This window comes from Dipodomys merriami, unplaced genomic scaffold (genome assembly GCF_024711535.1).
Source record: "Dipodomys merriami isolate MVZ:Mamm:240054 unplaced genomic scaffold, mDipMer1.0.p SCAF_31, whole genome shotgun sequence".
Classification (NCBI taxonomy): Eukaryota; Metazoa; Chordata; class Mammalia; order Rodentia; family Heteromyidae; genus Dipodomys; species Dipodomys merriami.
Genome location: NW_027204604.1, coordinates 12,534,153 through 12,559,456, shown reverse-complemented (window position 1 = coordinate 12,559,456; position 25,304 = coordinate 12,534,153). Strand labels below are relative to the sequence as shown.

Genomic DNA, 25,304 nt, shown 5'->3' with positions numbered 1-25,304 from the left:
GGCTATTAAAATTCAACTGAAGGGCTGGGAAGGTGGCTCAGTGGTAGAGCGCTTGCCTTGCATGCATGAGGCCCTGGGTTCCATTCCTCAGCACCACATAAGCAGAAAAAAAAAAGAGCTGGAAGTGGCGCTGTGGCTCAAGTGGTAGAGTGACAGCCTTGAGCTGAAGAGCTGAGGGACAGCGGCCAGGCCCAGAGTTCAGGCCCCACAACCAGACCCCCTCCCCCCCAAAAAATTCAACTGAAGATCCTGACAACCAACTCAGATTTGATAACTTGAAAATTTAACAAATAAGGCTTTTAAACATAAAGCACCCCCATTATCATTTGCAATTAGTGCAAAATAAAGGATAATTTAATACCAAAAAAGTAAAATGATATTATCTAATACTATGTGTATTGATATATTTTCTATTTCCCACTTGGTTGAGGAGAAAAATATTAGAACAATATTTTCCTTCCATTCTCATCCTAATAGGCTAAGCACCTTACCTTTACACATACAACAATTTCAATTTTATTTTATTTTTTGGCAGTACTGGGGTTTGACCCCAAGGTTTCCCTTTTCTTAGACAAGAGATCTACTGGCTCTACTACTTTAGCTACACATCCAGTCTAAGAACTGTCTTTTAATCTGGAAGTTAATAGTGCTATTAATTGGAAAAAAAATGTCAGTTGTGGGGCTTGAACTCAGGGACTAAGTGTTGTCCCTGACTTTTTTTTTTTTTTTTTTTTTTTTTTTTGCAGTTGTGGGGCTTGAACTTAGAGCCTGGGCATTGTCCTGGAGCTGTTCTGCTTAAGGCTAGGCTACTACTTTGAGCCATAGCACCACTTCCCGATTTCTGGTGATTAATTGGAGATGAGTCACACTGACTTTTCCTGCCTGGGTTGACTTTGAACCATGATCCTCGGATCTCAGCCTCCTGAGTAGGATTACAGGTGTGAGCCACTGGCACCCTGCAAAATTCCTTCTTTTTTAATGAAAGGAGGAACACTAAGTGGCCAAATGACAAGAGTCTGAGAGACTTTGCTTGAGATCTTTGAATTTTGAAATGCAAAAAAAGTTTTAGGAAATAGCGTTTCTTTTATTTCAGTGCATTAAAATGATAATTTTAGGTAGCGTAAGTGTATAAATAGGGCCTACGTCTTTTACATCTTTGATTTCCCCAGAGTCCAATGGTTGGTTTTTAATCGTGTTTTTAACGGTGTCACCTAAGTAGAAATCTACATGCGTGAAGACTTCATGAATTTTTTATTGACAATGTGAAATGAGAAGGCTCAGTGCTCTCCATCTGCACTTTGAATGTAACCACAAACTGAATTATGTATACGTGAAAATTACGGGAAAGTATTTTTAGTTGAGAGTGTGTAAGACTTTGTTTCTTCTAACTTTAGGCAAGTTAAATTTGAATATTTTACTATTATAATTTGTTTCATTTAACCTCAATTATATGAAAAATTCATTAAGTCCATTATAATTCCTACTTGCTTCGAGCCTATTAGCACGACTCCTTGCGGTAGTCTGTTACATAATGCTACTAAGAAGCTCTCTGTGTTGTACTTTTTTCACTGTACTGTACTAGGTCAATAGATCAAAATACCTTAGGCGGCACTGTCTGGGTGTATCCACAGGATTGGATGCCTGAACTCCAGTGTTTCTCAAGCAGGGATTCTCCCCGTTTCCTTTATTTACTTTTATTAAGTAGTTGTACCAAAGAGTTACAATTCCTCAAGTCAGGTTAGGAGCACAATGATACTTGGTCAATGACACCCCCTCCTTCGTTCTCCCCCAAGGATTCTCCTCCTTTGAGAGCTGAAAGTTACAAAGAAAAAGAACCTAATTCAGGATTGCTCTCAGTACAAAGGATGGAATTCTCATCCATCCTTCCAGAATTTTGCTTGGGGGCATGACAGAATGAAAAACTTAAATCCATGACAAGTCGGAAACTTTTAGCTTCCGCGAAAGGAATTCCCGCGAGGCATTTTGTTTCCTCCCGTAGGAACAGCAGGCGCTGTCTGCAGGGCCATAACGGGAGCAGTGGGGCCTAGAGGAGGAACCGGGGGCCCAGGACCTAAACTCTTAGTTCTAATAACGCGGGTATGAGGATCCGGTGTGACACAACGAACATTTTCATTTTATGAGGCTCAACCTGTTTTTGTTCCTTTGGGGTGTGTTTTGGTGAAGTAACCAGGAAACAGACACACGGCCCGAACCGCTACCACCACGGCCCGAACAACCCGCCGCATTCTCGGAATCCGGATCCAGCTGAATCTACTGGCGTGGAATGATGACGTATCTCTGCACCTGGCGATGATTGGTTTTCGACGAGGGACGTGGGCTGCCAACGGGGCTGGAGCAGTACCTAGTCCAAGTTATCGCGAGATCTGAGGGCTCGGTGCGGGATGGCTGCGGAACCGGGCGGAGCTGGTTCGTGGCGTCCGGAGCCGGCTCACGGGCCCCAGACATGGCCCGGGGTCTCAGCCCGCTAGGCCGGCCTCGCCTCAATACGGTCGCCATGCCCAAGAGAGGAAAGCGACTCAAATTCCGGGCCCAAGACGCCTGCTCGGGGCGAGGTGGGCGAGGGGGCGGGGGCGCGGGCGCTGCAGGATCTGGGACTGGACCGCCGGGTTGGGCTGCCGGCTGGGGCCGGGGCCGGGGCCGGGGCCTGGGCCGGGGCCTGGGCCGGGGCCGCGCCCGCGCCCGCGCCCGACCGCACCGCCGGAAGGGGCTGAAGGCCCAGCCCGGGGCCACGAACGGAGGAGGGCTGGGTGGGAAAGACCCCCCCCCCCCCAGAGAAGAAGGCCTGTGCCTTGAGGGTTGATGCTGTCTTTCAGTAACCGTGGCGGATTATGCCAACTCGGATCCAGCGGTCGTGAGGTCTGGACGGGTCAAGAAAGCGGTGGCCAACGCCGTTCAGCAGGAAGGTAGGCATATGGCCAGGCCCCTGCGGAGCCAGGCTCTGAAGGAGAGCTAGGTGTTTTATGTTCTTGGGAGTTTTGCCTTCATATCCTCCCTCTCCCTCCCGCCCTCCCCCCCCCCCCCCGCCATCCTTTGGGCATCTTTCCATAAACGTGTTTGCTCTCCTATTCGAGGGAGGAGTGAGGGGGAGGATTAGCCAAGACTAGCAGTTTCTATAGCTGCGTTTCTATAGCTGTGTTAAAAAAAGAAAAAAAAAAAAAGCAAGTTTGTGTAGTTTTCCACTGCTGCTTCTTAGGTAGTAATCTCTTGCAGTAACACACACACACACACACACACACACACACACACAGTAATCTCTTGCAGTAACACACACACACACGCCCCTACACCTACCTACCTTCTCTTTTTGTCTTATAACCTTGCCACGATCTCTTGCAGTAACACACACACACACACACACACACACACAGTAATCTCTTGCAGTAACACACACACACGCCCCTACACCTACCTACCTTCTCTTTTTGTCTTACAACCTTGCCACGATCTTTTCCTTTTCTTGTGTTTTCCTTTGCTTTCATGGGTCCCTCAGGACTAGGGTTAAACATAGTTCATGTAAGAGTTCATGTAGATCAGAATAAAAATCACCTTTGCCTTTATTGTAATAGAGAGTTTATAGTGGATAAATTACATATACAGTGCTGAAGTTTGCACTTTGAAGGTGCCAGTTTCTACAACTTTGGAGTTCATTTGTCCATTGCTTTTCAAATTTCCGTTATTAAAATGCTAAAATTTTAACATGGCTTTAGGTTCTCAGCTTCCTCTAGCACCCCCACAAACCTCCCTCTTCCCCTTCTCTGATGGATGCTGGAACCTTGGCTAAGCTGTTTGCACTTCTGGATAGATTTCTGTGCCATCTCATTCTTCCCTATTTTCTTCTAGTAAAATCTCTTTGTGGCTTGGAAGCCTCCCAGGTTCCTGCAGAGGAAGTTCTTTCTGGGGCTGGTGAGCCCTGTGACATCATTGACAGCAGTGATGAGATGGATGCCCAGGAGGAAAGTGCCCATGAGAGAACTATCTCCAGAAAAAAGAAAAGCAAGAGGCACAAAGGTACAGAGTAGCCTGCTGTCTTCTGCCTTATTTGTTCTTTCTATGGTGAGAGTTAAAGCTGTCATTTTCTCCACATATAGGGAGACACCAATAGGAAACTAGAGGTTCGAGAAAATCTAGCTCTCAGCTAAGAGCTTGACAGTTGGACAGTACTTGTTAATACATTGGTCTTATTTACTTTATTTTTTTCTCCCCAGTCCTGGGTTTGAACTCAGGGCCTGGGCACTGTCCCTGAGCTTCTTTTGCTCAAGGCTAGCACTCTACCATTTGAGCCACAGTGTCACTTTTTTTCTGTGTATGTGGTATTGTGGAATTGAACCCCAAGTTTCATGCATGCTAGGCAAGCACTCTTACCACTAAGTCACATTCCCAGCCCCAGCAACATTCTTTATATTTCATTCTTCCTTAATTCTCACTTAAAATTCCTATGTCTCATCATCACTCTATTAAAGGTTCATATATGTGTGCATGGGTATACACATACACATACATATATATACACATATACATAGGTATGAGTTCATATACATACATGTATGACTATTTTTGAGAAAGGGTCTAAGCAAGACCCTTTGTCTGGGTTGGCCTGGACTGTTATCTTTCTTTTTTTTGGGTTCGGTTGTGGGGCCTGAACTCTGGGCCTGGGCGCTGTCCCTCAGCCCTTCAGCTCAAGGCTATCGCTCTACCACTTGAGCCACAATGCCACTTCCGGCTTTTTTCTTTTTGCTTATGTGGTGCTGAGGAATCGAACCCAGGGCCTCAGGCATGCAAGGCAAGCACTCTACCACTGAGCCACCTTCCCAGTCCCTGCACTGTGATCTTTCTATTTGTCCTTCTCCGTCTTCCTGTATAACAGGCACCTGCCACCATGCTCTGCCATTGTGCTTCCCTGTAGTATGGGATAACAGGAATATATTCCTGTTGCTAGCCAGTTGAAATGGAGTCTTGAATGCTTTTTTATTGCTCAGGATGACCTTGAACCACTGTCCTTTAATCATTACTTCCAGAGTACCTAGGATAACAGGCTTTAGCCATGATGCCCAGCTTTTTTGTTGTTGTGGTTAAAGTTTTTGTTTTAAACTTGAGACAGGATCTTGCTGTATACAGCCCATACTGGCCTCAAAGTAAATATCCTCTTGAATCAGCCTTCTGAGTTCTAAGATTGTGGGTGTGTGCTACCACACCCAACCTCTGTTGCTTTTTGCTAGGCTATTACACACATTTATAGGAACATTTATAGACAAATGTTAGTGTGAGCATATGCTTTCATTTCTTTTAGATAGGAATGCCATTACTGGATAACATAGTAGTAGTAGTAGCCTATCTTTAGCTTTTTGAGGAATCACCAGACTATTTTTCAAAGTGGCTACACCACTTTATATTTCTACTAGCAATGTGTGAATGTTTTTTCACATTCTTAGCAACAGTTGCTGTTCTCTGACTTAAAATTATGGTGGATGTGAAGTATCTTAATAAGGTTTTGATTTGCATTTTCCTCATGATGATGTTGAATATTCAAATATTTTGCTTTCTTTAAACTTAACATTTAAGTACTAAGTTGTAAGAATTCTTTATATATTCAGAATGTCAGTTGCTTATCAGATACATGATTTGTGGTTGTTATCTGTAGTTCACCTTCTTTGCTTCCTGGTATTCTGTTGTTAGACTCCTCTCTGTTTTCCATTAGATTCTTTTAAATACAAAAGAATAAATTCTATGTAGTCATAAACCAATTTGAACAATTATCAACCTACTGCCATTTATATTATAACCATTGCTCATTATGCTGTCAGACACCAGATCATTTTGAAACTATTTCCAAATATCCTGTTACCTCTCAATATTTTAGTAGGTATCTCCAAAAGATAATATTTTTTTTTTTGGGGGGGGAGGTCCGGTCGTGGGGCCTGAGCTCTGGGCTTAGGTGCTGTCACTCAGCTCTTCAGTACAAGGCTAGCGCCCTGCCACTTGAGCCACAGCGCCACTTCCGGTTTTTTTTTTCTGCTTATGTGGTGCTGAGGAATCGAACCCAGGGCCTCATGCATGCAAGGCAAGCACTCTACCACTGAGCCATCTCCCCAGCCCAAAAGATAATATTTTTAAAGCCATATTGGAGTGTGAACTCCAGATTTTCTTTTTTTTTTTTTTTTTTTTTTTTTTTGCCGGTCTGGGCCTGTACTTTGGGCCTGGGCACTGTCCCTCAGCTCTTCAGCTCAAGGCTAGTGCTCTACCACTTGAACCACACTGCCACTTCCGGCTTTTTTTTTCTGCTTATGTGGTGCTGGGGAATCGAACCCAGGGCCTCATGCATGCAAGGCAAGCACTCTACCACTGAGCCACCTTCCCAGCCCAACTCCAGATTTTCTTGAGTGCTGGGATTATAGGTGTGTATTACCACACCTGGTTTGTTCATTCCTTGTTCAATCATTTGTCCCTTCCCTTCCCTTCCCTTCCCTTCCCTTCCCTTCCCTTCCCTTCCCTTCCCTTCCCTTCCCTTCCCTTCCCTTCCCTTCCCTTCCCTTCCCTTCCCTTCCCTTCCCTTCCCTCCTTCCCTTCCCTCCTTCCTTCCCTCCTTCCCATTTACCTGTCTACCTACCTTTCCTTGTTCACCCTCCCCCCCCCACTCCTCCTCTTCCTCTTCTTCCTCTTTTCTTCCCTTCCTCCTTCCTCACTTTTTATTTTTTTGTGCCAGTCCCACCAGGCCCGGCCCGGGTGCTGTCTTTGAGTTTTGTGTTCAAGGCTAGTCCTCTTCCTCTACTATTTGAGCCATAGCTCTACTTCTGGTTTTTTGGTTATTAATTGGAGATAAGAGTCTCACCAATATCCTGCCCATGCCAGCTTCAAACCTCCATCCTATGGTCTCAGCCTCCTGAGTAGCTAGGATATCAGGTGTGAACCACCAGTGCCCAGCCTTTTTTTTTGGGTCTGGTCGTAGGGCCTGAACTCTGGGCCTGGGTGCTGTCCCTCAGCTCTTCAGCTCAAGGCTAGCGCTCTACCACTTGAGCCACAGTGCCACTTCCGGCTTTTTTCTTTTTGCTTATGTGATGCTGAGGAATTGAACCCAGGGCCTCAGGCATGCGAGGCAAGCGCTCTACCCTTGAGCCACCTTCCCAGCCCTGCCCAGCCTTTTTTTCTTTTTCTTTCTTTTCTTTTTCTTTTTGCTGTACTGGGGCTTGTACCAAGGCCTTGTGCTTTCTTTTTTTTTTTTTTTTTTTTTCCGGCTCCAGTCGTGGGGCCTGAACTCTGGGCCTGGGCACTGACCCTCAGCTCTTCAGCTCAAGGCTAGCACTCTACCACTTGAGCCACAGCGCCACTTCCGGCTTTTTTCTTATGTGGTGCTGAGGAATGGAACTCAGGGCCTCGAGCATGCAAGGCAAGTGCTCTACCACTGAGCCACCTTCCCAGCCTTGTGCTTTCTAGGCCACTTCGCTGCTCCCTAGCACCTTGTTTATTAATTTCTGAATATCAAGAAAATCTTATTAGAGACTTTTTGCTGTACTTCCCTGATGTGTGTTTTATTTTTTCTAAGTGTCTTAGCTTCATGTAACGTATTTCTTTTACTGGTGTGTTTTTCTTCTTAACCTGTGCCTATCAAAGTTTTCTGTGTCCTTTATGACTCTCTCTTTAAAGCTTTCCTTGACCAATTCCATTTCCCTTGTTTGGAAATTTTATTTTTTATTTTTTATCGTGAACATACTGTACAGAGGGGTTACGATTACTATTTTTTTTTTTTTTTTGGGTCCAGTCATGGGACCTGAACTCTGGGCCTGGGCGCTGTCCCTCGGCTCTTCAGCTCAAGGCTAGCACTCTCCCACTTGAGCCACAGCACCACTTCCGGCTTTTTTTTCCTGCTTATGTGGTGCTGAGGAATCGAACCCAGGGCCTCAAGCATGCAAGGCAAGTGCCCTACCACTGAGCCACCTTCCCAGCCCTGGAAATTTTTTTACTAATTATGTATAAAATATGGATAATTAGTGGTAGAATGCTTGCCTAGCATGCATGAAGCCCTGGGTTTGATTCCTCAGTACCACATAAACAGAAAAAGCCAGAAATGGCACCTTGGCTCAAATGGTAGAGTGCTAGCCTTGAGCAAAAGAAGCTCAGAAACAGTGCCTAGGCCCTGAGTTCAAGCCCCAGGACTGGGGAAAAAAAAAAGAAAAAGAAGATAGTGTCGTTAATAGTACCCTGCTTTGTAAAAGTCCTTGTGAGTCTCAGTAGGTATCATTTTCCTTCTTTGTCAAAGGGATACATTGAGAGAAAGTGAGGCTTAGACGGGAAGGTAGAGTCCGGACACAAGAAGGGGCAGGAACGAGAAAAGAGAAGTTCTTTCAGATAGACTGGTTTTTGTTGTTGGTTTTTTGTTGTTGTTGTTGTTGTTGGTCATGGGCTTGAATTCTGGGCCTGGGTGCTGTCCCTCAGCTCTTCAGCTCAAGGCTAGTGCTCTTGAGCCATAGCGCCCCTTCTAGTTTTCTGGTGGTTTATTGGAGATAAGAGTCTGTTCCTGCCCGGGCTGGCCTTGAACCGAGATCATCAGATCTCAGCCTCCTGAGTAGTGAGGAATGATTACAGGTATGAGCCACTGGTGCCCTGCTTGTATACTGGTTTTTGTTATGAAAACCCTAACACCAGAATCTGATTGAGTCATTGAGTGGTGGAAGCAGCTAGATAAGCTGGGGTGACTTGAGGAAGTTGCAAGAGGAAAGCTGGTTTTAGGGTAGTGCTATGACTAGGTCTGAATTGAGGGTTCCAAATACTGTTAATTGAAGCTGGGATGTATAGTGGACCTCAGGGTTAAGGAAATTTACATCAGTGAGGTATGATGGAGGAGGAAGAGAGGGATATATTGACTGCCTTCTCTCTGGAAACATAGGCTAAACTGACAGTAAAAATAAGAAGACAAGTATGTTTACTGGCAGCTGAAGAATGATGACACTGATGAATCTGGCTTTTATTTATTGCCAGCCCTGGGGTTTGAACTCAGGGCCTGGCACTTCCCTGAGCTTCTTTTGCACAAGGCTGGCACTCTACCACTTGAGCCAGGGTGCCACTTCTGGCTTTTTCTGTTTATGTGGTACTGAGGATTCAAACCCAGGGCTAGCCCTTTCATACTGGAGGTGTCTTTGTACCATCTTCTTCTTCTTTTTTTTTTTTTGGTTGGTTATGGGGCTTGAACTCTGGGCCTGGGTGCTGCCCCTCAGCTCTTCAGAACAAGGCAAACACTCTACCATGTGAGCCACAGCACAGTTTTCTGGTGGTTAATTGGAGATGAGTCTCATGGACTTTCGTGCCTGGGCTGGCTTTGAACCGTGATCCTCAGATGTCAGCCTTCTGAGTAGCTAGGATTACAGGTGTGAGCTACCTGCGCCCAGCTCTTTGTACCATCTTAAAATCAGTTTTTACTTTTCTCTCTCTCTTGCTTGTATTTGAACTCAGAGCCTAGGCCCTGTCCCTTAGCTTTTTCCACTTCTAGTAGAGAAAAGAATCTCCTGATTTTCCTACTGGAGTTGGCCTCAAACCTTAGAACTCAGTCTCTTGAATAGCTGGGATTGCAGGTATGAACCACCAGAACCTAGCAGCGTTTTTTTCTTCTTCTTCCTTTTTTTTTTTTTTTTTTGGTTCCGGTCGTGGGGCCTGAACTCTGGGCCTGGGTGCTGTCCCTCAGCTCTTCAGCTCAAGGCTAGCGCTCTACCACTTGAGCCATAGCGCCACTTCCGGCTTTTTTCTTTTTGCTTATGTGGTGCTGAGGAATCGAACCCAGGGCCTCAGGCATGCAAGGCACTCTACCACTGAGCCACCTTCCCAGCCCCTTTTTTCTTTTGCATTACTGAAGAAATTGTTTGGTAGATGTGGACTCCCTTAAAAAAAAAAAAAAAAAAAGCAAACCCAAGGCCAGGGAGGCATGTAGTACAAAGCTGGATGTTGGAGTCAGAAATCTGAGTAATGTTTACCTTGTCTAGGTTGGCATGGCTCTGTTTTCTTATTACTAAAGTGGGCCCAGTATTTTCCACATTTCTTTTGAAGAATTATTTTACATAATACGCAAAGGAATATTGAAAACTTCAAAATAGTAGTTTTTTAAAATTCACTTAGGCTATAGGAGGCAAACATTTTTAGTGGCTAGAATTAACAGGAAATGATCAACCTGAGTTGTCTTTGTTGCTATTTAAAATTTTTTCCCTCCCTCCCTCCCTTCCTCCCTCCCCTGCCTCTTTCCTTCCTTCCTTCCTTCCTTCCTTCCTTCCTTCCTTCCTTCCTTCCTTCCTTCCTTCCTTCCTTCTCTTCCTCTCTTCCTCCCTCTCTCTCTTCTTTGTTTCTTTTTTGTTGTTGGACAAGGGGCTTGGACTTGGGGCCTGGGCATTGTTCTTGAGTTCAGGGCTAGTGATCTACCACTTTGAGCCATAGTACCACTTCTAGTTTTCTGGTGGTTAATTGGAGAACAGAGTCTCCCTGGACATTTCTGCCTGGGCTGACTTTGAATTGTGAGCCTCATATCTCAGCTTCCTAAGTAGGGTTATAGGCATGAGCCACCAATGCTTAACATATATTATTTGTACACACATGTACAAATGTATTCCCATCAACCTCAACCCCCTAGCGCTTTCCCTTATCCCATACCCCTTCTTAAAAAAAATTCAGCATGTTTCGTTGTTCTAATTTTGTATAGACAAAGAAACCTGGACTATCCTGCAAGTGCCCCCTCACCCAACAGAGCCTGTTTAAAACCTTTTTCTTAACTGTGCACACTGTGGGAGAATTCAAATGAGTGTCTTTAGATAGGTGTTATAGAAACCCAGAGTATTGTTCCTTTTCTCTTTCAGAAGACCTGGATGGGGCTGGAGGAGAGGAGTACCCCATGGATATTTGGCTGTTGTTGGCTTCCTACATCCGTCCTGAGGACATTGTAAACTTCTCCCTGATTTGTAAGAATGCCTGGACTGTCACTTGTACTGCTGCCTTTTGGACCAGGTTGTACCGAAGGTGCGACCACAGAGAGCTCACTGTTTTCTCTGTAGCCAATTTCAGTGCTGTTTGGGATCTGGAGCTTCTCTTTGGATTCTGCCCTTCCCTTTTTTTTTTTTTTTCCTCCTTCCTGAGTATGTCACTAGTTTTGGACTCCTTGCTTCCTCTAATTTAAATTTAAATTTAATAAGTTCGTCCAGGTAATTGTTTTCCTTGTGGTTCCAGTATCTGCTTTTAGCAGACTGTTGCTTTTTGTCCTAGAAAGAACTGACTCAAGACTTTTCTTAAGAGAAAAACATCTTAGCTAGGATGTTTAAAAGCTACAGATGTTTGTTTCTTTCTCCACTGGATTTGTTATTATCTAGCTTTTTCTAGACTTCTGCAGGGACCACAGTTTTTGTAGCTATGCTACCCTATGTAGAATTGTAGTGCTGAGGAGTGAGTGAATCATAGGATCAGCGAAAGCACTATTTATCTTCTGCTGTGAGTACAGAAGTGGAGATTGTAAGCTGGAAGGCTATAGTAGGTGCATGTTGATGTAGCAGAGAGTAGAGAACTTGCTGAGCCAAATGACAGGGAACCTGGGGGCTCTTAACCAGAGCAGGTTCATTTGAGCAGCTGAAGTATATTATATAGGTATCAATACAAAGACTTGCTCCTTTGTATAGTACAGTCATGTGGATTTAAACATTTTCAAAGGGTGAGAAAATACACAAATATAAGATGGAAGAAGCAGAAGTTGCCGAGGAGTTAAGGAAATGGTAATTTGTATGTGTGCCAGCCAAGTACCAAGTGGAAAAGTGTAACAAAGCTCATCTAGAGACCAGGAGACCTATTATTTGGAGTAATGTGTCATGTTCCAGGCACTACACGCTGGATGCCTCTCTGCCTTTGCGCCTGCGACCAGAGTCAATGGAGAAGCTGCGCTGTCTCCGGGCATGTGTGATCCGATCTCTGTACCATATGTATGAACCATTTGCTGCTCGAATCTCCAAGAATCCAGCCATTCCAGAAAGTACTCCCAGCACTCTAAAGAATTCCAAAGTACGTGAGAATGAGTGTTGGGGTTTCACTAATGGATCTGTTTACCATAGCTTGTTTTCAGCTTCTTTAATGGGAGGGTGTTGGTCTCGGGCTGATAAGGGACTCATGTAAACTTAGGGCTCAGAGATTTCTTCTCTTAAGACATTCCCACTGTGCTGAGTTGGCTTATATTCTCTTTACCTTAAAGCTTTCTTGTGCTTTTAGTGTATTCTTTACTCTCTTTATTTTAACTTTTATCTATTGTGCATTGGACTGTAGATATAATGGTTTTGGGCAAGGAGAGCACACAGTTGAATGGCAGGTGTATACTGTAATTTTTAAAAGGTGTTTACATTATGTTGTGGAGATAGAACATGAGTAATTCACTAATTTTCTCTTTCTAAAGTAACCATGGCATTCAAGAATTCCCTTCATTCCTGACTTCCTTGATGTAGACTTTTAAATTGTTAAGTGCCCTGTGCCAGACTATTCCCAGATTCTGTGGTATGTTGTCTTAAAAACTATAAGGTTCTCTAATTCACAGACTTCAGAGCTCTTAAAATTCTTCCTGTTTTAAGCTTTTTTTAAAAAAAAAATCAGAATTCTTCCAGTATTTTGTGTTCATATAGTATATTCAAGTTTCTGAAATTCTTCTGATTAGTAATAGACAAGCTAGTCTTTGGTCCTTTCTTTCCTTTTTTCTTCTTGGAAAAATCAGTTTTGCTCAGCTAGGTGAGTTTAATAGGTATTATTATTTAGGCAAGTTGATGATATCTTGGATCTTGTCTTATTCAACTAGTACCGTTATATAAATTTCCTATCTTTTGATAGGTAGTTGTGATTACTTTGTTCCTAACCCAAATTTCAGGTTCTCTAGCACTTCCTATTCTCTTATACTTTGTCTTTATGTTCATGGCCATCATGATGATGGCCATATAATAATTCTCGAATGATTCTTCTCTCTTAGGTTAGCTCTATAATGATAATATTTTACCTGATGAATATAAATTAAAAGGCTACTATTGATTTCAAGATACCCAAGATTTTCTGCTCGGCTTACAAACTGAGGTGGTCAGGGCCATTAACTGAACACAACATAGTATCATGGCAGCTGATAGATTTAGGGCAGGCAAAGCATGCTGTGCATGCATAGCAGGCATAGCAGCTGCTTCTACTTGTAATATGAGTGGACAGTGTTCCTCCTCTAGAAGTATTTGACAGGATCAGACTGTGGGGAGGGTGGGATCATCCAAGAGCTAATCAAGCCAGGGGTGAGTTTGTTGCTGAGCAGAGAAACATTGAGCAAACCCCTCATGCTTGACACATCTTAGCGGCTCCAGTGCACAATGCAAGGGCTACTGCTTAAATCTTTTAAGACTCATATCTTCATATTCTTACTGCTATAAATTTTTTAAAAAAGTAGACTGAAAAGCCAAAGTGGAATGAGAACTAAGATCTTGATCCAGGTAGTAAGCCCAGGCCATCTGGCTGCTTCTTTGTGCCTTGTTAGAGGTCTTCGGAAGAAGTAGTGGACCTGCAGTAGCAGATGTCCCATGCATGGCCTTGCCACTCGTATATCCACAGTCGCATGGCATTCAGGGAGTTGCCAGCATGCCTGAGGAGAGTTGTCCCATGTTCCTGGACTCCACCTTTTTGTATTTGATTCCCCTCTCTCTCTTTTCAGTAGCATAGCTTGTGTGGGACACTGGAGCCGTTGCGATGGCAGCAGAAGTGTTTTCCCCTTAAAGCCAAGCCCATTATTTTTGATGGAACAGCAGGACGTACAGGGCATGTCTGAAGGGCAGGACAGCTGGCACGGCGGACGACCCACCCCTTATCCCCTGGGAGGTACTCACTTCTTGTGCTTAAACCTAGCTGTAGCCAACTTTTACTAGGGGGCTTACTTCAGACTGCATTCAGCCCAGCTCTGTGGTTTCTATTACCGGCTGTCTGTTCCAGGAAGGTCCTGAGTGGCTTGCTCCTATTACAGGACTGGTGCTCTTTGCCTGCCTTATGGCCTTGAGATCATCTTGCCTGGTGACTATTGGCTGCCCTTATATTTTAATGTAGAGCAGTGGCTTGCTGAATCAGAGAAAATGCCCCTGCCTTTGAGACCATGTTTCTGCCTTTAAGGACAAGAATAATCGGGTTGATCTCAATAACCTCTGAGGTTGACTTAAACTGGTCCCTCTTCTTCCTGAGTAGACCTGGGGTTGTCTTTTCATGTTGCACCCATGTCAAGTTGAGTCATATGTGCCAAAGGAAAGCCTCAGCATTGGGATTATGCTTGGCTTTAGAGCACTCAGGCAGAGTTTTTTTCCAGTTGGTTTTTTTTTTTTGTTACTTTATAGTGTATTTTTTATTTTCCCTCTTTATTTTATATTTTATTTTTTTTTTAAACAGTGCTTACTTTTCTGGTGCAGAAAGATTGTTGGGAATAGACAAGAACCAATGTGGGAGTTCAACTTCAAATTTAAAAAACAGGTATGTTGTCTTTTCTTTGCCTTCAGATAATATCTGTTGTAATGAATTTCACTAGATGTCTTGATTCCTTTGTTATTTCTCCTTGATACTTACTATAACAGAATAATTCAGTAGATAACTTTATAAAGAAGAGGGAGTAATTTCCTCAGAGTCCTAGAGGAAGGCTCTGTTTGGTCTGCTCTCTTCTGCTCTTCTTTTCTTCTTCTTTTGTTTTCTTTTTTTGGTTGGTCATAGGGCCTGAACTCAGGACCTGACAGTGTCCTTGAGCTTTTTTGCTCAAGGATAGCACTCTGTCACTCACTTTGAGTCATAGCGCCACTTCCAGTTTTCTAGTGGTTAATTGGAGATGAGAATTTCACAGACTTTTCCTGCCTTGGTTGGCTTTGGCCATGATCCTCAGATCTTAGCCTCTTGAGTAGCTAGGATTAGAGGCATAAGGCATTGGCCCCTGGCTTTCTGCTCTTTCTGCTGCCAGAAAGAGCATTCATTGCACCTGTCAGAGGGGAGAAGCTGACCTCTTATAGCAGAGGTAGAAGGCCAAAGGGGCTGAACTTACGTGAAGTTTCTCCCTGCCCCCACTCTTGGATGGTACTTGGTTCCCACCTATGCTTTACACTTGCCAGCAGGTACTCTGCTGCTTGATCCAGGTCTCCAACCCTATTTGTGCTATGTGTGAGTTAGGATCTTCTTACTATTGTTGGGGCTGGCCTACACAGCTATCCTCTTACTTACGTTTTATGCTGTAGTTAAGATGTTAAGATGATGGCCAACATCACCATGCCCAGCTTTTACGTTTGAGGTAGGATCTCAATTTTTTTTTTTTAGTGGTTGTTTTTTTCTTTATTTTTTTTTATTGTAAAGATACTGTACAGAGGGGTTACAATTACATGAATAAGGTAATAAGTACTTTCCTATCAAGCATTGTTACCCCCTCCTTTGTTTTTCCCTTACTATTCACCCCCCCCCCCCAAAATCTCAATGTTTTTTGCCTAGGCTGGTCTGGAACCACACCATACTCCCATCTCAGCCTCCTGCATAAATGAGATGTCAGGCATACGTCGTGGCACCCAGCTGTAATTGAGATGAGGTCTCACTAACTTTTAAAAAAATTTTTTTTATTGTGATTGATTACATAAATTTCACAAATTTCATAGTACTATGAGATAGTGATACTTAGCTGAAGTCACAAACATATTCTAACCTTCGTGAGGCAAATTGTCATTATTGTGGTCTATAAAGTTTGTGAATTCTATGAGCTTTGACAATACAGCTATTTCTTCCACATTGGGTGATATGTACATTTCTTTCCTTTTGCTTACTGTAAGCTGTTCCCTCTATCCCTCTAATTCCCTCCCTCCCATCACTGCCCTTGAGTTGCTTGCTTTGTTTTCATCAATGTCAGTGCAGCCGCTGTTGTGTGTTTCCCTATTTCCTCTATTTCTGTGTCCTCCTCCTAGTTTCCCTCAGATGTGTTCATATATACCATATATGTGGTCAGCAGCATGGGGTCATTTAATAATGATAGGACAAGATGAATGGAGGTCCTTTGTTTCTTGAGTCTTGTTTACTTTGGCGTATCGCCAAACATCAACATATTGGGGGGGGGCTCTCACTAACTTTTTACCTGGGCTAGTTTTAAACCACAGACCTTCAGTCTCTACCTCCTGGGTAGCTAGTTACAGGTATGAACTACCAGTGCATATGTAAGTCCTCTTTTTTGGGGGGATGTGGGGGCTCCTCAGAAGAATGCCAGTCCTAGAGCTTAAACTCAAGGCCTGAGCACTGTCCCTGAGATTTGTTGCTCTACCACTCTGAGCCCTAGCACCACTTCTGGCTTTTTTTGGTCCTTAATTGGAGATAAGAATCTCACAGACTTTCTTGTTCCAGCTGGCTTTGAATCCTGATTCTTGCCTATCAGCCTCCCCGAGTTTCTAATTACAGGTGTGAGCCACTGTTGACAGGCATTAGTCCTTCATTAAGGGCCCTAATCCTATTCATGAGAGACTCCCCCAAGACTCCCCTTCTTAATACTTAGAGATTAAATTTCGAAGTGAATTTTGGCAGGAACACCAATACTCAAACCATTATAATAATAGCTATGAAATGACTTTACTAAGAATCAAATAAGGGTAGCATGGTGGTTCAGGGATAGCACCCAAGCCCTGAGTTCAAGCCATGACCACCAAAAAAAAAGCAAAAACAAAAAGAAAACTTACAATAATAATATTGCCATGAAAAGTAAAAGACAACTATTTTGTATTAAAAGACAAAAAGTAGTTTGGGAAGGTCCGGAGTCAGAGAATAAAGAGCTACTGAAGACATTTTGGGGGAATTGAGAATTGAATACGTAGTGACTATTAGACAATATCCTTTTTTGCTGATTTAAGAACTCCCTTCCTCTTTCCCTTCCTCCCTCCTACCCTCCCTCCCTCTTTCCTTCAAATTGAAGCTAAGGGCCTTCTATGTGCAAGGCAGGTACTTTACCACTGAATTGCAAACCCAGCTTTCTGTTGTTGATTTTTTTCATTCTTTGGTGGTACTGAAGTTGGAACTTGCAGTTTGCACTTGCTAGGCAGTACTCCATGGCTGAACCAAGGCTCTAACCCTTTTTTTTTTTTTTTGGTTGGTTGTGGGGCTTGAATTCTGGGCCTGGGCACTGTCCCTCAGCTCTTCAGCTCAAGGCTAGAGCTCTACCACTTGAGCCACAGCACCACTTCTGGCTTTTTCTGTTTATGTGGTGTTGAGGAATTGAACCCAGGGCCTCATGCATGCAAGGCAAGCACTCTACCACTGAGCCACCTTCCCAGCCCCAGCTCTAACCATTTTTTTTTTTTTTTGGGTGTCCAGTCATGGGGCCTGAACTCTGGGCCTGGGCGCTGTCCCTCAGCTCTTCAGCTCAAGGCTAGCGCTCTACCATTTGAGCCACAGCGCCACTTCCGGCTTTTTTTTCTTTTTGCTTATGTGGTGCTGAGGAATCGAACCCAGGGCCTCTGGCATGTAAGGCATGTGCTCTACCACTGAGTCACCTTCCCAGCCCCCATGTAACCCTTTTTAATGTGGTTGTTTTTGAGATAGTCTTAATTTTTGTCCAGGCATGTGCTTGGATCTTGATTTGCCTATTGTTAGCCTCTCGATGTAGTTGAGATGACACTCATGTGCTACCATAACCAGCTTCTGTTAAGATGGGGTCTAAAGACCTTTCTGTTCTAGATTGGCCTAGAATGTTGATCCTCCCAATCTTAATCTTCCATGAAGCTAGATGGGATGGGTACACCACTGTACCTAGCTCTAGGTTGAGATTGGGGATGAGGGTGGTAATCTCATGAACTTTTTCTGTCTTGAGTTTGTCTCAAATTATAATCTCCCCATGTTCAGCCCCCAAGTAACTGGGATTATAGGTATGAGTCACTGGCACTTGATTTTGCTGTTGTTCATTTTCTTATATGTGTTAGATTGTGGAACATCTTCATCCTGAATTATTAAGAGTGGAGAATCAATGTTACTTCCAGAGGCTTTGATGGATTTTGAAAATTTATGTATATTTTTTTGTGCCAGTCCTGGGCTTGAATTCAGGGCCTGGGCACTGTTGCTGAGCTGCTTTTGCTTAAAGCTAGCACTCTACCACTTAAACAACAGCACCACTTCTGGGTTTTTCTGTTTATGTGGTACTGAGGAATCGAACCCAGGAATTCATGCATGCAAGGGAAGCACTTGACCACTAAGCCACATTCTTAGCTCTTGGCTTTTTAATGGACATAATCCCTGCAACCACCACATGCTCCTTGTCTACTACTTTAAACTAGACTTTTTTGGGGTTGGAGTCGGGGCACAAGTGGTAGAACACCTCTGTTTTAGAGGTTTCAATCTGTCATGACAAGGAGGGTATGGCAGAAAAGAATGGTTCATATTATGGTGCTGAGGAAGCAGAGAGAGAGAGAGAGTATAGGGGGAGAGGGGAGAGAGACCACATGGGCCTGTGCCCACATGCTTCTTCTCTCTTCCTCTTTCATTCCATCTAGGACCTTAGTCTGTTGAGTAGTGCTGCCCACATTGAGGATAGCTCTTACCCCCTCGTGAGGGAAAACACCCTTACTACATACCTATAGTGTATGTGAATAACTCCTAGTTCCTTCTCAATCCAAGGTGATAAGAATAGCCATGACAGACAAATATATTGCAAATAACAATAATTTATATGCTTTTACATCTGAGATGACTGGGGAGAGGGACTGCCAAAGACTGTTAGAAGAGTAGATAATTTTCTGTTCTGTCTCTGCCTTTTGCTTACATATACCTGAAATCTTAGCCACAGTGATGATTTAGTTTGCCTGTCTTTTTTTTTGCTGGTCCTGGGGCTTGAACTCGGGGCTTAGGTGCTGTCCCTGAGCTTCTTTTTGCTCAAGGCTAATGCCACACCACTTGAGCCACAGTTCAATTTCCAGCTTTTTCTGAGTAGTTTATTGGAGACTTTTCTGCCAGTGCTGGCATCGAATGCTGATCCTCAGATCTCAGCTTCCTGAGTAGCTAGGATTATAGGTATGAGTCACCAGCACCTTGCTCACCTGTCTTTATCTTCAGCAGGTTCATTAGCTACCTAGTAGCTTACTGAGGAGACACTACATATACAGTTGTTCCTCACTTAATGGCAGGTGAATTACGATAAACAATATTTTCTTAATGATCTATTGTAAATAACATAGTTCTTAGGAAAAACTTTGTCATGTAAAATTTAACATGACAAACACTGGCAATCTGTGATATCCACTAAGCACTGGTAAAAGTCCATCTTTCAGAGGAAGCACTGAGGGGCATTCTTAGTGGAGAAATGCAAGTAGAAACAAAGGTCAGAACTGCAGAAAAGTGAATGCTGAGATTTCCTTGAGTTCTGAGACTTGTGAATCTTTTGTTTGTTTGTTTTTTTTTTTAATTTTTTTATTTTTTATTTTTTTGGGTCCAGTCGTGGGGCCTGAACTCTGGGCCTGGGCGCTGTCCCTCAGCTCTTCAGCTCAAGGCTAGCGCTCTATCACCTAAGCCACAGCGCCACTTCCGGCTTTTTTCTTTTTGCTTATGTGGTGCTGAGGAATCGAACCCAGGGCCTCAAGCATGCAAGGCAAGTGCTCTACCACTGAGCCACCTTCCCAGCCCGAATCTTTTGTTTTATAGTGCATGGAATTAGGAGGCCATGCCAGCCCTCGCTTATGTGCAACAAATATTTGTTGGAGGTAGACAAGTGAATTTGCAATTCTTCAAACATTGCAAATTTCAAGCGTATAGTTTCATAGGAGCTACAAGTTTCTATTTGTTAGCAGATGGTAGCATAGCTTACCAGTACCACTATCCATCCAAATGTTTTCCCTTCTTTTGAAGGGCAGGCATATTTCCTTTATCTCTACATAGGAACCAATATCTAGGTTGTCATTCTACATTTGAACCTTGCCTCCAACCTGAAACTAAGATGTCTATACAGAAGAGAAAGAAGGGAGAAGTCATTAGCTTTAGGATGTTCATTGGTGAGTATTTCCTCTAGGCCATAAGGTTAATTCTTAGTGCTCTTTAGCCCCCTAGGTTAAAGAGCAAGTGTGTGGGACGACTGCAGCCCCCCATTCAGTATGAAGATGTTCACACCAACCCAGACCAGGACTGCTGCCTGCTGCAGGTTACCACTCTCAACTTCATCTTTATTCCAATTGTCATGGGAATGATATTTACTCTGGTAAGTGGGGACTCCATATTTCATCTGTAGACCTTTTTACCACTTCTCACTGTATTTGTAGTTTGAAAGAGATTTGTAATTTTACCATGAAAAAGAAATCTAAACAATAATTAAAAAAAAATTCTGAAGCCAGGCACTGGTATCTCATAACTATTAGCTACTTAGGAAGTTGAGATCTGAGTATTAAGCTTTGAAGTCAGCCCACACAGGAAAGTACTTGAGACTCTTTATTGCCAGTAAAATACTTAGAAAAGGTGCTATTGCTCAAGTGGAAGAGCACTAGCCTTGAGCAAAAGAAGCTCAGGGACAGTGCCAAGGCCCTGAGTTCAAGCCCAGGACTGTACAACCCCCCCCCCCCCAAGAAAAATCGGAAGGGGCAGGGTGGGCTGGAAATGTGACGTAGTGGTAGAGTGCTTGCATGCATGAAGTTCACCCTGGGTTCTATTCCTTAATTCCACATAAACAGAAAAAGTCGGAAGTGGTAGAGTGCTAGTCGAGTAAAAAGAAGCTGAGGTACAGTGCCCAGGCCCTGAGTTCAAGCCCCAGGACTGGGCCTCCCCTCCAAAAAACAAAAACAACAACAATCTGGAAGTGGTGTTGTGGCTCAAATGGTAGAGCACTGACTGGCTTTGAGAGCAAATACTCAGGGACAGTGCCTAGACCCTGAGTTCAAGCCCCATGACCCACAACAAAAAACAAAAAACTCATTAAGTGTATTTCCTGGGTTTGGTTCCTCAGTACCACATACACAGAAAAAGCCAGAAGTGGTGCTGTGGCTCAAGTGGAAGAGCACTAACCTTGAGCAAAAGAAGATAGGGACAGTGCCCAGGCCCTGAGTTCAGGCCACAGGACTAGCAAAAAATAAAAATAAAATGAAAAATCTTGAAATCAGACTTGCATATTAGCAAGTCAGATGTGGGAAAAGTTAGTTATATTTGAGACTATTTAGCCTGCTTCCTTTTTATTTTTTTGTGCAGTACTGGGGCTTGAATTCTGTTCTCGATTAGCTTTTTCCCTCAAGGCTGGCACTCTATTACTTGAGTCACACTTTCACTTCTGGTTTTTTGCTAGTTAATTATTACTCTTTAACTTTTTTTTTTTTTTTTTTGGGTCGGTCATGGGGCTTGAACTCTGGGTTTGGGTGCTGTCCCTGCGCTCTTCAGCTCAAGGTGAGCACTGTACTTGAGCCACAGCACCACTTCCTTGCTAGTTAATTAGAGATAGACTTTTCTGCCTGGGCTGGCTTTGAACCCAAATTCTCTGATCTCAGCCTCCTGACTAGCTAGGATTATAGGCATGTAAACCTGGCTTAATTTTTCTTTTCTATTTTTATTTTTGGTCTGTGATGGTGCTTGAGCAAGGGGTCTGGGCTCTGTCCCTGAGCTCTTTTGTTTAAAGCTAGTACTCTAACACTTTGAGCCATTCTCATTTTCTGATGGTTAATTGGAGATAAAATGTCTCCTGGGACTTTCTTGCTTGTGCTGGTTTTAAACTATGTTCTTCAGGTCTCAGCCTCCTGAATAGCTAGGATTACAGGTGTGAGCCACCAGTGCCTGGGTGCTTTGAACCATGTTTCTCAGATCTCAGCCTCCTGAGTAACTACTATTAGAAGTGTGAACCACTGGTGCCTAGCTGGTTTAATTTTTCTATCTTTACAAACATGTTGGTATTAGAACTTATGGGTACTCTTGTGAGCTAGACTGAATCATCTCATGGTAAGCGGTAGGAAATCCTGAGTATTAAATTTGTTTTTCCTTTCTAGTTCACTATTAATGTGAGTACAGACATGCGACATCATCGAGTGAGACTGGTGTTCCAAGATTCTCCTGTCCGTGGTGGGCGGAACCTGCGTAATGAACAGGGTGTGCAAGTCATTCTGGACCCAGTGCACAGTGTTCGGCTCTTTGACTGGTGGCATCCACAGTATCCATTCTCCCTGCGGGCATAGTTATTGCTTACCATCCCTTGGGGCACCTCTGAGCCTGGTCTATTAGTAATGAGATCCCGTTTGGAAGGGGCAGCTGGGTTGTATATCTGATTAGTGATGCATGGGCTCTATGGGTTCCTTGGGTTCCTATTACAGGCAGGAGAAGGGTTGAATCACGAAGAAAGACAACTATGATTTATAAACATTTTCATGTAAAATTTGCATTTGAAAGGAGAAACCTGGCTTGTTTTTTTTTTTATGTGTGTTAAAACCCCATTTGGTGCTATTGAGTTTGTTCTTTATTCTTTTATTCCAGTGAAAATGAATGATCAAGCTCTAGGGAAAAATTAGCTCTGAAATCTTCAAGCAAGGAAGATTTCCTTAGGATTAGAGGAACCCAGCATCCTAAAATTGTTATATTGCTTCAGTGTAGCTGCTCCTCACATTCAAGTGAATATTTTCTCCCTTACCTTTCTTCAGTTCAAATAAAGCAGGTGACAGGGTTTTCAGAATCTTATATAATACTGACTTGTGTATCTTTTAAAAAATAATTCTTGGATACTTAAGGTATATTTAATTGATTTTCCAATTTTGTATTAGGTTTTTTTTTTTTTTTTTTTTTTTTTTTGCATGAGACTGATAATGACAATGCTTTTGACTTTGTGTCCTTGATTGTATTAGGAACTTAACAATGTCTTTAATGCTTAAAAGTCTTTTCAAAGCTGGGGCGCATTGGTGGCTCATGCCTATAATCCTAGCTTCTCAGGAGGGCTTGAGATCTGAGGATCATGGTTCAAAGCCAGCCGGGGCAGGAAAGGCCTTGAAACTCTTATCTCCAATAAAACACCAGAAAGCTGGAAGTGGCTCTGTGGCTCAATGATAGAGCCTTGAGCTGAAGAGCTGAAGGGCTGAAGGACAGTGCCTGGGCCCAGAGTTGAAGCCCCATGGCTGACCAAAAAAAAAGAAAAAAATTTATAAAAAAAAAGAAAAGAAAGTCTTTTTAAGATAGGTTAAACTATTTCTATTTTTGCTTGAGAAATAATCAGTGACTTACCCAAGGCCTTAACAGCCAGTAAAAGGATTCTGACCCAGGTGTTTTTTCTTTTTGCTGTACCATGACTTAAAAGGCCAGTCTTAGTTTGCTTTTAGTAGATGGCAAGAAGGGAATCAGTAGAATATAATTAAAAAGTAAGCTGGGCGTCCCTGGCTTACACTTGTAATCTTAGCTACTCAGGAGACTGAGATCTGAGGATCATGGTTCAAATCTAGCCTGAGCAGCAGAGTCAATGAGATGCTCTTACCTCCATTTAATCCTCAAAAAAGCCAGAAGTGGAGCTGAATATTAACTGGTAGAGTGCTAGCCTTGAGCATAAAATCTAGGGACAATGTCCAGGACTGGCATAAATAAATAAATAATGAGCAAGTAAAAGTTGGATTATGGTGTACTTTTATCCCTGATAAATCTAAAAAGTATGTTAAGATTGATGAAAGAATCTTCTAAATATATGTATTTTAAAGGAAAATGTGACACCAAGAAAGTTATTTGAGGAAGATAGTGGCATTTCCATTATGTTGTTAGAAAGGCGTTTCATCTAAGGTCATTTTTAAAAAATGGACGCACTGCATGTTGAAATCAACGTTAAAACCATCAGCACTCGGTGGCTTTGCTCTATCCTGTCCTGCACTCTGCTGCCTCTGCTGTCATCCTGTGTGTCTACAGAGCCCGGCATTTTGTCCTCCAAAAATTCCAGTGTCCTTTCTTTGGTCAAAATACTTCCTAAAGATGGTATGCTCAGAGAATCATGGGCTTTTTTGGTTTCCTAAGAAGATAATCTTGCTACTTCCTTCTAACCCCCAAATTAACCAGCAAACTGGGTATTATTCCGAGATTGATACTAAGACAATCTTCCCTCCCTTCCTCCCTCCTTTTTTTTTTCTTTTCTTTTTTTCTTTAATAGAGATAGTCTTACTATGTAGCTCAGTCTAGCTCCCAACTCAGTTGTCCTGCCTCTGACTCTGCTGGGATTATAGTCATATACCCCTAGCTTAAGTTAAGACAATATTTTTTAAACATGAAAATCTTGTGGGGGCAGATTTTATTGTGAGCAAAGTGCTACATTATGATTTTTTTTCCCCTGCCATTATCCCCACCCTGTGCTATTTAAGGAATGTTCTCAGGAATCATCTGTTTATTACTGCTTCTGACAGCTAGCCTTACAAGCTAGCCTTGGTGGTGGCACTAAAGCTGTTGACAGTGAGTCTGGGTCAGTGACAAAAGCAAACAAAAGGCTTAAGGACAGATCGCTGCAATCAAAAGTTGTCCTCTTTGAGGCAGAAGGAAACAAGACAGAGTCCTTAGTTCCTGAACAAAGGATGGCTTAGAGCTGGAGGAAGTTGTGTAGATTGTGTGTCCCCCACTTAGGAGTTAAAAGGGGGGGGGTGAAGGAGAAATAAATGTGACTCAGTAATTGTGCTTTGACCTGAGTTTTTGTACTGATTCTGTCTCTACTGGGTCAGGTTATTATGGCTTTTGCATTCATTCCTTGCATTGCTTCTTCCATTGTGATTCATGTTAGGGAAGGGAAGTGAGGAGAGGTTAAAACCTGTGTAATAATTTTCACTTCTTTGAAATTTATGTGTAATTTTGCTAGTAGGGCCACAGAAAATAATAGATTGAACTTTAGCTTCCTCACCCCAGATAACAGAATTACTCAGACTTATTGACTTTTTCCAAAGATGCAAGGTAACTAAGCCCCAGCTTAGTTAAGATAATAAATGGAAGATGGTGTGTATGCTGCTGTCACAGCCTTGGCTGTTGTGTACACTTTGCAAGTATACGAGAATTCCTCGCACCTGAAGCTGTGCTATTTGGGTGTTCCTAAAGGATTGAGTAGGCACCATGGTGAAACAGCACAGACCGGATGGGAGGCCCGCCAAGGGAGGCTTCAGGAAAATAGGCCTAAGCCAAAGCGAGTCACTCAGACATGCGGCATCATGGCGCGGGCACAGCAGACGAGCTGCCCTCCGCACTGGCGGCCACCGAGCGCCGCGGGCATCCACCTGGATTCCAAGTTCCTTCACCTAAGTGGGTGGGAGAGGGGGTGTGGCAGGTGACAAGCCACTGGCCAGTCTGGGAAGATGGGTAAGTACAAAGGGAGGAGCGGGGCG

General features: G+C 43.3%; 1 protein-coding gene across 3 annotated transcripts; it reads left to right on the top strand.

The window, feature by feature from the left end:
• The first annotated feature begins 2,358 nt into the window (after positions 1-2,358).
• Positions 2,359-24,854, top strand: Tmem183a (transmembrane protein 183A). 3 transcript variants are annotated; one of them, XM_070041802.1, is made up of 8 exons: positions 2,359-2,573; positions 2,835-2,924; positions 3,862-4,029; positions 10,848-11,007; positions 11,853-12,033; positions 14,416-14,496; positions 20,054-20,209; positions 21,972-24,846. In XM_070041802.1, the coding sequence occupies exons 1-8, from the start codon at positions 2,465-2,467 to the stop codon at positions 22,155-22,157; spliced, it is 1,131 nt and encodes a 376-aa protein (XP_069897903.1). In that variant the 5' UTR covers positions 2,359-2,464; the 3' UTR covers positions 22,158-24,846. The 3 variants fall into 3 exon arrangements, with proteins under 3 accessions (XP_069897903.1, XP_069897905.1, XP_069897904.1); XM_070041803.1 differs by having other exon boundaries at positions 2,376-2,573; positions 10,851-11,007; positions 21,972-24,849; XM_070041804.1 differs by lacking the exon at positions 14,416-14,496 and having other exon boundaries at positions 2,375-2,573; positions 21,972-24,854.
• The last annotated feature ends 450 nt before the right edge of the window (positions 24,855-25,304 follow it).